Genomic DNA, 14,618 nt, shown 5'->3' on the forward strand with positions numbered 1-14,618 from the left:
AGGGCCACAAAAATGATCAGAGGGCTGGAGCACCTCTCTTATGAGGACAGGCTGAGGGAGTTGGGCTTGTTCAGCCTGGAGAAAGGAAGGCTGCGGGGAGACCTGATTACAGCCTTTCAGTACCTAAACGGGGCCTATAGGAAAGAGGGGGAAAGTCTTTTTAGTAGGGCCAGCTGTGTCAGGACAAGGGGTAATGGTTTTAAACTAAAACAGAGTAGGTTTAGACTAGATATAAGGAAGAACTTCTTTACAGTGAGGGTGGTAAGATACTGGAACAGGTTTCCCAGAGAGGTAGTGGAGGCCCCATCCCTGGAAGCATTCAAGGGCAGGTTGGATGGGGCTCTGAGCAAGCTGATCTAGTTAGCGGTGTCCCTGCTCACTGCAGGGGGGTTGGACTAGATGATCCCTGGGGGTCCCTTCCAACCTAAAACATTCTATGATTCTAACATGATATACCAACCTGCCCATGTCACACCTTATACTTACCTTTTCATACCTCTGCATCTCTAAAACTGGCTGGGTTCAGGCTATGCCAAATACTATCTGAAAAAGCTCTGCTGATAGTATTTCTGCTATGATAAAGCAGTTTATTAAAACCACAAGAACACCCATTTCAATACCTGTTTCAGATTCTACTGAGCAGATTCAGAAAGGTTGCTCAAACATACCAGTTGTTGAATAGGGAACTGGAAGCGTACAGCCGAGATTTCAACTTGCCTGTACTCCTGCGCAGGAGTCAGACAGGACCGGAAGGGCAGGAATTTCGTGGGAGGGCTCACAAGTTGAGATAAGGTCACAAACCCCACCACGCTTGCATTCAAAACTTTGAAACAGGAGAGGGAGACAGCTGAGGGCTTTAGGATAGGATCACAGCCTGCAGTCGCTGGCAGGACTTCACAGGGCTCGAGGAGGGGAAGAGGGGAAAAGAAGCAGTTGGGACAGAGCCACTTTCAGCACAGGCAATGGGAACTGCTAATGAAGGACACTGGGAACTAAAGGAATGATTAAGAGCTCCAATATTTTATTGGCGAGTTTGACATCTGGTTAAACAATACATACGTTTGAAGCTTGACATCCAGCAGCTCTCATGTACAAACCATTGTGGTACCTCAGCAAATTCACAGGGCTGAAAAATGGCTGAAAAAGCCATTTGAATGCTGCAGGCTCCCAGGAGCAGGGCAGGCAGCAGCAGGCAAGGAGGTGAGCTGGGAGGATTGGGAGGGGGATGGAGGAGAGCACAGGATATCCAGCTCTAGGCATCTGCCTTCCCCAGCTCAAATTAACCAGCTAATTTCCCCAGGCGCTCTCTATAGAAACAAGCTTCCCCAGAGGGTGATTCACTGCACAATGTTATACTGCTGCTCTACAGAGCTCGTATGAATTTATTCCCCATTTCTTAGAGGAATACTGCTCTCACCAGTAACTGCAGAGCGCGCCCAGGGAGAGGTGGTGGCTAATTTTGATGCCTATAGACAGGGAGCATAAGTCTCCCTTTCCTTTGCCCTCCCTCCCCAGCTACCTGTTGTCAATTAGCATGTAAACAAGTGGTATTCCCCTCACATTCGCAGCTGAGGAGTTTGTCAAGAAACAGGACCTCTTGTGTCCTGTCATACATAGCAGATTCTAATTTAATTCTGATTCCAGATGGACTTTTTGCATTTTGCCACAAACCCACTTTTTCCTCCCTCATACAGCATCAGATCTTCCCAGGCAACGTCCATCACATCAGTAAAGAAGTCCCTGTGAATGCTCAGTAAAGTGTCCATTTGTGTGGACAAGTGGCATGACCTGCCTGCATAAATCAGCTGCCAACCCACATGGATTTCAATCCATTGAAATAAATAGAAGGGCTTTCACTGATTTTAACAGAACAGATTTAAGCAAATTTCACATGCAGAATTCATTCATGTATCAAGCTCCAGTTGCTCCTAAAATCTGACTGATTTGGGAAAAAAACCCAGTCTTTCCTTCCCCGTTTCCAACTAACTGAACTGTATCCAACTTCTGAATGAACATGATTTACCCAGAGGAAGACATTTTTTCCATCAATATTGACTGGCTGTAATTATGTATACATTCACAACTCCCTTATTAAAAAAATCACCCAAGTGATAACATGGAAAATAATGGATCTGTGTTTGAAAGAACAACTGCATAGACTGAAGTTTACTGCTATATTAATGTAGCACCAACAGATGCTGCAATTAGAAAGTAAAAGGCAAATAGAGGAATTGTTAATAGTTTTGTGCACTGTTTAGGCTTCTCCTAAAACTAAAATGCTGCTTTAGGGAAGTGATAATGTCTTCATACATGACCCTGGGACTACTGTAAAATGCTAAAGACCCCTCCCCACAGGGGTCATAATGCCATAACTGCATGGCTATATTTGCAAATTGCTCCATTTTCTACAGTTCTGTATTAATTTTATCACCATTTCTAATTAATTTCAGTTTCCAGGAGCACATCAGTTATTTTTTTCTTAAAGGCAGGATGTATATTCTTTTTAGCAGTGATACATTCACATGCTGAATTAGATACAGAACACAAATGAAGGACAATAATATGCTGCTTCCAGTACAAAAAGAAAAATATTTAGGTTCAGTAGAAAGCAGGCAGGCATTGAGTTAATTTAATGTACTCTTCTAATCTCTGCAGGAAAAAGATCTCTATGTTTGCACAGGGCACCAGAGAAATTAAATGAGTGAACTCAGCATGGCATCTATCAAGAGACAAGGTATTTCTTCTGTTCTGTTTTGATACCAATATAGATTCTATATGAAGGCAGACTATTTCCAATGTGAAAAAAAAACACCACCAAAAAAGCCCAGCAAAAAACCCAAACCTGCACAACTAATTAGAGCAAACACACCGAACAATTCAGATTACCTGGAAGAAAAGGTCAAGACTGTGGTTCTGCAGATCAAGTAAATAGGTGGAACTTCATTCTAGCTAATACATTTCTAGGTAATACTACATGAATACTACTAAATGAGACATCTCATGTTCAGACTTCTCTAGAAGGAAAAAAAAAAAAATCTCAGGAGGGATAATCATATCTAGTATTTGCAGTCCTCAGGGACATTTCCAACTGAATCACAGGAAAGCTTGTTGCTGCTAGGTTCCTATCCGCCTGGAAGGACAGCAATGCATTGGAGCAGGGTAATGTTGCTTTGCTCTGGCATAAACCAGAAGGCACAGGGTATAGCCCAGGCTCTCCAGCCCACCCAGAGAGCCTAGGAATCACAATTAGTCAAAAATATGATAATGAAACAGAAATAGCAACTGCTTGATGGCAACAGTGATCTCTAGACCTACAGCTTTCCCGTCTGCTGTGTTTTTCCTTCCCTAAGAGCAGTCTCAGGAACAGATTTTCTCCGTCTGTTCACAGTGCTGTTGGATCACCTCGGCAAGGTCAAGACACCGCAAAATTCGCCATTTCTCGGCAGCCAGCTCCTCCTTCGATACCTGGCCCAGCAGTTTTTTGGCAAAGAGGTTCTGATCCTGCATGAAAAGGCCCACAGCAGACCTTGGGGCTTGAGGGAAGTTTTCCAGGCAACCACTTGTGAAACAGAAGTTGATTTTCTTTTCACGTCTCATCCCTGGTCCCCTTTCTTCAATCCAAGTCAGAGGTCTAGTGGGGAGGAGCAGAAAAAAAAAAGACAACTATTTATGAAGAAATGGAATCAACAGTTCTATTTATGCATTTTTCCCCTCAGCATTTACAAAAAATGCCCTGATAAATGCAGTATTTTTAAGTTTCAGACAGTGTGTATTCCAGTAACATGTTCTGACCAACATGCCTTGTGGTTACGGAGTTGAACACCAGTTAATAGTCTTAACTCTGCCACTGCTTCATGCCATGACTCTCAGCACACCATCTAAGCTCTCTCCAGCTTTGTTTTCTCTATGCACAAAGTGAAGCCAGCAATGTCTAGCCACCTCACAGGGAAGTTTCATCTATTTGTGGACTTGGAAGAATAGTGCAGTTAAACATCCAAATATTTTGTGCATGATTCAATCACAGCTAAACTCACGAGGCCCTCAATGTCTAGTCATTCCTCCAGCAAGAATAAATTTATGTCATTCGGGTACATAATGATGACCCAGGTACTACTGTGCAAGCTGAACACCACCCCTTTAGGATGAGCTGGACAGACAGCACGTTCACTCACAGAGACACTAGCATCCATACCCACCGAATGTTTCAAATACGTTTCTTTCTCTTCACTGGGAGCACTGACTTGATCCTAGAAATTACATCAGAAGATGTCAATTTTGCCCGCTTCAGCTACATAAGACTCTGTCAGGTCTTTCTTAATCAGAGCAAAGTCCTGCCTTATGCCGATGTGATAGCCAGTCTCCAGGCCAAGAAGTGGTGGCGTTGGCTACTGAATGCCATAGCTCACAGGTCCTCGCACTCCCCTCCCCAGCTTTCCAGTCTGGCAGAGGAAAGAGAAGCTATAGATGTGCTGCACCACTTCAGATGTCTTAGCAGACTCCTGGTCCCAATGCTGCAAATGCTTGCAGAGGCTTTGAGGAACGGTCCTCCACACCAGCCACAGCCACAATCCTCCCTTCCTGCTCTTTTGTCAACTGCCTGAACCATGTCATTACCTTTCTGCAGCTCATTCATCAGCACTCACTACTGCCTGTGTTTACAGGATGCACATTATTTTTCTTACTTCATTATTGATGGCCCTTCCACGCTCCTTTATGGCCCACTTTAGTCTGCCACTCACAAATTATGAGGGCATCAATAGCATGAAGAATAAATTCTGTCTCTGAGTACTGCCCATTAAATCTTCAACATCATTAGATCTGGAAAGCAAGTCCTTGTCAGTCTACCCTGAACACATTCTGCAGAGCACTCGGCTTAATGATTCTGCACCTCTCATCTTTTATGCTTTAGGATCCAGCTTCTACATTCATATCATTGTATCAATTATTCTCTGCTCACCTGTACTGACACACATACCTGCTCTACAAATTCAAGTATGGCCAGATGAACCTGACTGAACAGAATAAAACAACTGGAGGAAAAAAAAAAAAAGAGGACCTAATCACAGCCTCCAGGAATGCAATGAAAAAGTCCTCAGAGGACTAATAAATGCAAAGACGCCATGCGTTTCAGGCAGTCCCGAGGCTACATGTCACTGCAGGCCACAAGGGTGCTTGAGGGCCATATCACCCGCTGTTTTCTGTGTTCTCATCCCCCTTCCCTGAGGTGCTGGCTGTTGACCTCAGTCAGAGACAGGCCACTGAGCAAGCCAGGTTTTGCTCTGAGTCAACAGAGCCAGTTTTATGTTAGCAAACAGCCACAGAGAGTTCAGGCCGCTGTTATTCAAAGCTGCTTTAGTTCAGGTAGGCAGGTATGGAGAAACCACTGGGCAAGCATAGGCAAAGTTCTCTACCACGTAACAGCAGAGAGTCCACGATGTGATCGAAACCAGACAGTGTCAACACAGGGTCACCTCCCTGAGGTGATCTAGAGCAGATGCACACCAATGGTCAGGCTCAAGCAGATGCCTCCTTCTGCTCTAGCTTAGAGAAGCCACTGAACCAGAAGCACAATCATGCTGAGCTGGCATTAAATTAAAATGATTAAAATTAATGATTTAGATCAGTGAAGGGGGAAATGTTGGGTTTACCAATAGATTTATCTTCTTCTATGATTGGATCTTTGGTTGTTTTCCCAAAGGGAGGTTGATTCTACTTGATTGGTAACCAAAACATATTAATTTTTAATTAACAACAACTTCTACACTAGAATTAGTCCCTTTTTTTGCTATAAAGATATGTATGCCGCAACACTGCACATTATTTAAGCAATTTTGTAGCTTAAGAAACAGGTTTGTATTTTATGTCAGAAAACTGAAGGGCTGCTGTTTTTTTTAAACAGATGATTTACCCATTTTCATCAAAGATTGATATCAAAGTATTATCTGGCTATGGATGTAGTTAGTTATTTAGAAGTGTTAGTAATATTGCTTAGAAGCAACAAATCCAGCATTTTTGGTAGCAGAATAAAGCCACATTAAATATGTTGGACAGTTGAAGAAAAAGTTTAGTTAAACACCTACAAACAACTATCATGCTGACTTTTTACAAAGCAGGCACTATCTGCAGTGGAGAAACCACCCTGACTTTCTATGGCCATTCTGTCTTTCCAGATTTCAGCCTGGTAAAGCTCTCCTAGCTACATTTTATTCAGAGATTGGAAGAGACTTTCTGCTTTTCTGATTCCCTGTTTCTCAAATAACGAGTGGCACTAGCTGGACTGTGCTAGCTCAATAAACCAAAATGAAGCAAACACTCTTTGTACCTGCAGAAGAATTAAGCTGTTTTCATACATGAAAGAATTCTGGGTCCACTCAGCTTAATATTTTATGCAGCAACTTCTGCAGAAAGCATGTATCACATGATTTTTTTTATGGATGTTCGATCTGAAGCTATTTTATTAGACTTCGTAAACTTAGATCTCAATAAAAACATAATTTCAAATGTTTATTGTCAGAATATGTGTTCAGAAAATGTCTTCAATTTCTTCCTTTTCCCACTTTGAAAATGCCAATTTTTTTTTATTTGCCATGCAATCAAGAAGGGGCTACCTTACCTCAGATAGGAATGAGACAGTGAGACCCTACCCCTAGCTAGCATCAAGAGACATTGCCCAAATCATTCTCTCTCCAGCTTGCACTAAAAATCCATTTTTGACGTTTACTGAATCCAAGCTCTGTAATCCTGGGACAGGGACTGCAGTCCCAAACCAACTGTGCTGTCAGTAGAGGTTTGGCTTTTCCTGGGTTGCTCAATGTTTTATCACAGAGAGGCTGTCAGCTCAACTGTCGTGGAAACACAACAAAGGCAGAGGTCATCTCTCAGATAGCTAGGCACCAGGCATTAACACACACCTCCAAAATCCACCCAGAGACAGACGAGCAGCCAGTATGGGCTGTGCAGCAGAGACAGACTATAGCCTTTGCACAAATCCCTGCTTAACAAGCAGAACACAGGCTCCTGCATTCTGCACCTGCTGTATTTTCCAAGGCAGAAAAAAATAGTCTGAATTAACCTGATTTCTCAAGGTTAGTGCATTCATGTCTTTTAAAGAAAGGATGGGATAGCTCTCAGAAAAGGTGCAGACCTTTCCCATCCTTCAGCAAAATAGAGCCGTAACACCATTGCTGCTGGGCCATAACTTCACTTGATGGAGAGTGAGCCAAATTCTATACCGCTGTAACTCCACTGACGTCGGGAAGAAGAAAAATTCCCCCCGCCACTGAACAGAATACAGGAACGCTATGTAACTTTCCAGTTGGCGTAAATTATTCCAGAGGCATAAAGCTGACTGTCCCCGAGGTCATTAAAGAGCTCATGGTGACAAAACACTTCTTACTGGCTCATACAAATAGTTAGCAGTGGGCTAAGAAAAGCAGGTATCTGTTAGCAGTGTAGAGCGGGAAAAAAAACAAACAGAAATCCAGGAATGGTTCAGTATCTAGCAAATATCATACATAGCACCAAGGACTACCTAGGAAACAGGACAGCCAGTGAAACGTTTTAAGGCACCCACTAGTTCCACCTGCTGGAATTAGTTCAAAATCTCACTCTGTATAGATCTTTACAGCTACTCGTGTTACTGGCAAATGGCTAAGAGAGTAAACAGAGCTTTGTATACAGAATTCTGTCCTCTTGCAACTGCATTTTAAAAGGAATTGGAAATGATGTCTTATTTAAAGAGAGAGGAAGATTGCTAAGACAAGATGCTAATCCCACAATAAACTGCAGCAGGCTTTGTAGGACTGACTGACAAAATGCTTAACTAGACCCATGGTGAAACCAACAGTTCAAATGAGCCCTGATTATTCACTCCCCACATAGCTAGTCCTTCAGGTTATTACTTTTTTAACTAACCACTTACCTAAAATTCTTAAGGAAGTAGAATTCATGTTTGGTGTTTTTTTTCTTTTTCATTGTTGTTGGGGTTTTTTTTAAGTGTTCTAGCAGTGTATGTGCAACAAAAGAGGGTAATTTATTACGAACAAAGTTAGGCAAAAATATTTTCCCATGGGGTCTTATTTTCTCCTGCTCTCCCTACTCTTCTCATCTGCCTCTTGTCACATGCCTATGAGGTGGTCATCTGTCTCAAAGGCAGAGCATGCTACATGGAAAAACAGGAAAATAGAAGCGAAGGGAAAGGAACAACATTCTTCCATTACCATTCCTACCTCTTAGGAAACATATAGAGCTCAGGTAACTGCTCTGTATCTTTTCCTGTCAGACAATTCCCAAGTTGAATCTATAGCATGCAGTAAACTGTCATCATAAGTAACTTCAACCTATCTGAAATGACATGACCTCTGCATGGATGGCCCAGAATGATCAAACCAACCAGCAAAATACACCACGAGACTTTGGACCAATTTGAGTTCTCAATCCACAGTATGAAACACCGATGATTTGCTTCATGGTCATATAACATTGAAAAATATATCATTTTGTAGCAAGGCCACTAAAAATAGCTTTGATATGTAATAAAAGGGAGATCAAACTCATTATTATAAAAAGCATCATCAAAAGAGTTTTCTGCAAGAAAGTTATAGTGCAATGATTGGAAAAAATGACAAGTAATCCTGGCTGCTGGATTCTCACTCAGCCTGACACATTCATGCAACAAAAGCAAAAAGACAAGAAATGGGAAACAGACTGTTGTCCCACTCAGGGGAAAAAAAAAAAAAAAAAAAAAATCTATGAAACTTCAAGGACTGCAGATTAGGCATTAGTCAAGATCAAACTTCGCATGTTGGCCTTTCAGTAGTTTATTATACTTCTGCTTGAAATACGTAGTTTTCTCTTAATGTCCAACTAGTACTACATATTAACACAAACATCATAGTGCTATAAGCTAGGTATTATAACTAGTGCATTACCTTGTCAAATAGTCATATTTTCAACCTTTAAAGAAATGCTAGCTTTCAATGCACAGCTAGAATGCCTGATGCTAAACAAAAAATATCCCTGCCTCTGAACAATTTTTCAGAGTGCAAGAGAAGGGTCTCTGTCTTAGGCACAGTAAAATGCATTATGGGCCCATTCCTACATTCAGACATCAGAAAAGAGCTTTTAAACCTCCTTGTGCTCTTCAGTACACATTGTTTGGTGGTGGCTCTTTTTACTGTGATTACTATAGGAAGCATTTTCAGATCTGTTTCTCTTGTATACTTTCATGCTGGCATCCACCCATTCTGGTTCCAGAAGAGGAAGAGAGGATGCAGAACTCCTGCAGACGATACCTGAGGAGCCTGGCTCACCTGCTGCCACGGCCATTACTCACTTATTGTTTGCTGTCTGAAAGTGAACAGTCATTCTGGAGTAATTCTTATCCTTCTGCTTTTCTCTGGTGGCGGAGGTAACAGTGAGGTCTCCAAAGAGGTCAACCAGCCAAGTCAGTCGGGCAATTCCACTGAAAGCTGGGAATCCCGTTTTGTTTTCATCAAGGACGCTACCTAGTGCAACAGCAACAGAAAGTCTTGATAAATGGGAAAGACAATAACATCGTCTGCATAGGAAAGGCTGAAGAAACTGCAGTGTTGCAGGCTTAGAGACCAGGGTGTAGAAAGACCGTGAGTGGATGGATGGACTGAGTAGGAAAGGCAACAAACATGGTCAACCTTGAAATGGATCAGTTGGTGAACTATGACAGAGAAGGCTGCACAAAGTACATATACAACAAGCCCTTCAGGACGTGTTGAGGACAGGAGGGTGTATGTGGATTCAACAAGGGAATAAAATAAGGAGAAAACAATGGCTCAAAAATCTCTTCCAGCTCTTCTGGGGCCAAACGCCAGTATGGAAGACTAAAGGTCCCCACAAGAAATTGGGATGCTTCGTCAGAGCTCATCATCCTCTGAGACCAGTATGAATGAGAAATTGGTCACTATCACCAAAGTACAGAAGGGATGAATAAGTGCTCTCTCCTCCATACAACAAAGCACAGGCTTGCATACTTCACCAGATAGCAGAAAGAGATTAGCAAAGCAACAGCCTGTAGAAGACAACTGTTAAGGCAAACGTGCTTTGTGAACAGTTCTGCAATTTCATGGAAATATCCAGAACTGATACCTGTGTCTCTAGTCAGTTTATAGACAGACTCTCTTCTAAATGGACTGAATGAAGCCTGGAAGGACTGACATCCTTGTGGAGCGGGCAGACAAATCCAGATGGACTTTGGTTTCCTCACAGCTACTGACCTGTGAAATGCAGTGTTCCCTTCACCAAGTCTTTTCCAGCCACTTCTTTTTTCAGCTGCTTGTACTCTTCAGTCAGAAGCTCTATGTGCTCCACATGGAGTACTTTATCTGCCATTAAGAAAGAAAAAACCCTCACACCAAAAATCAGGACAGATTAAATAAGAGCTTTCTGTGTGAATCAGGCACATCTAAGCAGTAAATGTTTCACCAGCAGGAACTCACTTAGAAATGTTCTCACACATAGCTGGCAAAATGATGTCAGGAAGAAAACCAAGCACAAATCCTGCACTGAAGCATCAATCTGGGTTAAGGATTTTCAGGAGACAACAAATATAGAGACTACAGGAACAGTAGCCACTATGTTTAACAGAAACTCTGTAATGAAACCCAATACCCAACTAAGGCTGAAACATGAGCCTTCAAAGTAAAAGATTAATTCTTGGCCTCTTTCCCCTCACATTTCCTCATTCTGCATTTTTCCTCCCAGGGTCATGGGAAGGAAAAAGGAAGGGAAAAAAATAAGAGTACTCAGACCCAGATTGTAACAATATGTTAAAGAGTACGTCCCTCCATTGCACTTAATTGGGCTACTTTGGAATAGAGGCTATCCAACAGACATTGAATGTGGCCCTCACTCAATGTGTGTTTTTCTGGAAGGTTTCCAGGAGAGTCAGTTTAGGCTGCTGACAGTAACTGCTGCTGCTTTAAGAGAAGAGGCATAAATTCTGCTCAATGGGAAGCCATCTGGCGAGCAACAAGGCAGTAAGTGGTGTTGGTACAGGGAAACAGCAAAGCAGAAACCGTATACCTCCGGTGTTTTAGGACAAAAGTCACAAAGGAAATTTTTAAGAAGCAGTGGTATAAATAGTGCAGCTTGTCCCAAGGGTTTGCACTCTGCTGCTGTCCAGCACTGTTTTGTTCCTTGCAGCCCCATGCATCCCCACTGGCCTCAATTGAACTGCCAGCTTCTGCCCCTCGGCACCACAGGATGAGACCACATGCTTTCCAGAAATAAAGAGATTTTGCTTAGAGACAAGCTGTCTTTCAGACAGGGATGCCTTGCCGGCCTGCGATAGCATTAGTGGCTGTGTGTGACCAGCACATCACAAACGCTACAAGCTAGGAGAGCTGTTTCCAGTTTTATTTTCAGGGAAAGAAAGAACAGGAAGTGCACAAGTCCAATGGCTACACTCATTAAGTGCTTTACTACCACTGCAGGAGAAGTTTTCTTCTCTACTTGCATTCTTAGTGTCACAAGCAGAGACCAGTGCTTTTGTGAGGGCAAACATACCTTACTCTTAGCCTTGACATTTGTTTATTTCCCCATTAGCACATGTCTTAAGCCCTAGATTGACACATCTCTGAGACAGGCATGCTCCTTTGTATGTCAGATTAATAGAAGGCTGGAGCCCTGCCTTTGAATTTGATGCCTTTTGTGCTACTAAACAGGTAATACAGTTTACACCCTTGAGAACAAATGCCATTACCCTTCTGTTCAGCCATCTCCCAGAGCTCACGGGCCGCCTTAGCAGACAAAGCCATGGGGTACTCAACAAGGACATGTTTCCCAGCTTCTAAAAACATCCTGAAAGGGATACAAGATCAGTCTTTTAAAAGTATATCATTGTAATCATCTCTCTCCACTGTGCAAGCTGCTTCTCATTCCCACAGACAGCCCCGTATGGAGAAACGCACAACATGGAGTAACAGAAATAAATGGTAAATTTCCCAGCAAGGATGGTGCAGTGGCTACATTACACGTTTAAACACCAGGAGAGCTGAGTTTTAATTCTCCTTTTTCCACAGAATTCCCTCACTCACCTACAGGAAGCCACTAAAATGCCACAGTGCTGAGCACTGCAATCTCTAACTTCCAGACACTTCAATGGCTGGAGTGGGGCACTGGAGTGCCCTTCCTCTAAATATTCTGTGGGGAAAGGCTTTGAACCCTGTTTTACGCTGTCCATCCTTCAAATACAAGCCTAGAGGTATGCAGTTGGAAATATTTGGGAAATGAATGCATCTTAAATCCTACTCTCTTCTAGGGCTTATTGGGTGCTCCAGGGAACTCGCTATCATTCACTTCAGGCTTCTAGTCTGGCAGTCTCTCCTCCAGTGTCCACATCCTCCTCTGTAACAGCTTTATACAGCTTCTCTATGCTTCTAAATTACAGGAGAAAGGATTGGAAAAAAGGAAAAAAACCACCCCAAAATACCTGATGGTTTCTTCATGGCTTCTGTTCTCTGTGCTGATGAAGGCTGCGTGGATCTCTTTGCTTTTTAGAGCATCTTCCAGGCTAATCTGCTTGGCCTCGTTAATATTGCCAAAACTTCTCCTGCATATGAATACAACCAGAGCATAACCATCACAGTCCATTCTTCCCAACTGCATGTTGTGCAGCAGCACTTAGCAATTGCTCCCACAGACCACTGTCTCACTGAGTTCAACCAGGGTAGAACAAAGGCAGCTTGTAATCCAGGAAAGGCACGAGCACTTTCAGACAGAAGTGGAGTGCACAAAAAAGAAAACAGATGGGTCAGTGTATAGGTGGTGATATCAGTACAGACCTGCTATTGAAGTGTAAAACGCTTTTTGGTTTTAGTGTTTTGTTTTGGTTTTTAATAAGCATCATTATGAAGGAGTCATTTTAAAAGAGTGACTTGAAAGAGGACAGTGCTCCTATGGGAGAACTTCACACCATGCTTGAAAAACATGGGCAAAAGCACTTGAGTTGGCAGGGCCACACGCAACTACAACAAATACAGACAAGCAGGAGAGGGACAAAGCAGATGCTTGGCTATGATGGCTCATACCTTGCAACACACATGCCGTTTCAGTGCTACAGGGAAGGCTCTCTTGCCCACCACCCTGAGCACATCTCCACCTGAAAATGAAACACACATCTCCCCCCTGCAAAGCCCTTTGCATTGGTAAAGACTGGAGCAGACACCTTGACAGTGTCAGGATAGGTGACAGACAGCGCGAGGGTAGGCCACAAGCAGGACTTGAAAGCAAACACAGGCAGTGCTTGTATGGGATTGGAATGCAAAGAGCAGGGCAACACACCCAAGCAAGCCATCTGTGATCCATGCATTTTGACAGCACCATTTCTCAGCAGAAGGAGTGGAAACCTTATCTTCAGTGTTCTTCAAGGCTAGCCATAGCACTAGCAAAGGCATCAAGGAACCAAGAGTGTATTTGGCAGGGAGATAAACTGGATGACCTAATAGGTCCTTTCAGTCTCAAACAACCCTGACTGCATGATTTAAATATAGCTGGAAAAATACATTCACAGTCTGAGATCCATACATGTACCACCTAACTATTTAAAACCTTTATGCTCTGCTGTTATGGGGCAGACAGTCTAGCAGGAGTGCTCAGAAGGAGGTATATGCATAACACAGTCCTGCCAAATTTCCATGGCTCCAAGCTAGTGAGAAAAACCATAAAGCTGCTCTCTAAGAGGCAACCTTACCGTAAGTAATAAATTATGAGATTTTCTTTAAAGACATCTACAGTTTTGGTATTTGGTTTAAAAAAATAAAATAGAATTTTAGAATGAAGTTGCAGCATTAGGAGCTTTACAATACATGGTTTTGTAAAAAATAATTTTAAAAATGTTGTAAAACTTTTTTTAAGCATTTTACAAATTTCATGCAGACATTAGCTCATTAGTGTAATTGTCTGTTCCACCCTAAACCTACCAGAAATTTCAGTCAGACAGAATTGCATTTCTTTGTATCACATAGATCCTGCAGCAAGAACACCTCTCAGCTTTTACTTTAGTCACTTCTGCAAGGTATCTCACTAAGGTAACCTATTTGTTCCCTCCTGCAAAGCTTTCTGTGATCATTTCCTAGCTGCCGCTCAGAATGACAGTCATATTTGCATAAACTTTCCCTTTTCAGACAGCCTTAATTATAAAATATACATATATATATATATAAATAAAACTATGGATATTCATCCCCTGCCCCCTCAAATAACAGTCCTCCATGTGGAAAGGCATGTGCACCAGAAGAAAGGAACATTAGAATATCCACATTAAACATGCTAAGACGAAATTTCTAACCTGGATACAAATCCAAGGAGTTTCAGGTGCTCAGAAGGGCTGGAAGGCATCGGATTCATCAAGTCACGGATCCGTGCTAGGCCAGCAATTCCAACTCCAACCACCACGGTCCCAAACATTTTGTTAATCTGACAAAAGGGGAAAAAATGAAAAAAGAAGCAACTTTTTTTTCTTCTAGCAGGGAGAGAAGCAGCTGGGAGGGGAGTTGGGAGGATGAAATACTCTTGAACCCTGCTTACATATAGCCAAACCTTATTCAGATGTCAGCAACCAGCTAACAGAGATGTGATGCCAC

General features: G+C 42.5%; 1 protein-coding gene across 7 annotated transcripts in view; it reads right to left on the minus strand.

The window, feature by feature from the left end:
• Positions 1–1,001: 1,001 nt before the first annotated feature.
• The window catches only part of BLVRA (biliverdin reductase A), a 31,545-nt gene continuing 17,928 nt past the window's right edge, over positions 1,002–14,618 (minus strand). For 4 of the 7 annotated variants that reach the window (XM_035893180.1, XM_035893179.1, XM_009637620.2 and 1 more), the window contains 6 exons: positions 14,324–14,451; positions 12,467–12,586; positions 11,738–11,835; positions 10,251–10,358; positions 9,335–9,506; positions 1,002–3,631 (listed from right to left, as the gene is read on the minus strand). In XM_035893180.1, coding sequence (XP_035749073.1) covers positions 3,358–3,631; positions 9,335–9,506; positions 10,251–10,358; positions 11,738–11,835; positions 12,467–12,586; positions 14,324–14,442 — 891 coding nt within the window. In that variant the 5' untranslated portion in view covers positions 14,443–14,451 and the 3' untranslated portion in view covers positions 1,002–3,357. Of the gene's footprint in view, positions 3,632–9,334; positions 9,507–10,250; positions 10,359–11,737; positions 11,836–12,466; positions 12,587–14,323; positions 14,452–14,562; position 14,618 lie in introns of those variants that run through there. The other 3 variants (XM_035893182.1, XM_035893183.1, XM_035893184.1) reach the window with 3 other exon arrangements.

The sequence above is a fragment of the Egretta garzetta genome, unplaced genomic scaffold, assembly GCF_000687185.1.
Source record: "Egretta garzetta isolate BGI_Z169 unplaced genomic scaffold, ASM68718v1 scaffold244, whole genome shotgun sequence".
Classification (NCBI taxonomy): Eukaryota; Metazoa; Chordata; class Aves; order Pelecaniformes; family Ardeidae; genus Egretta; species Egretta garzetta.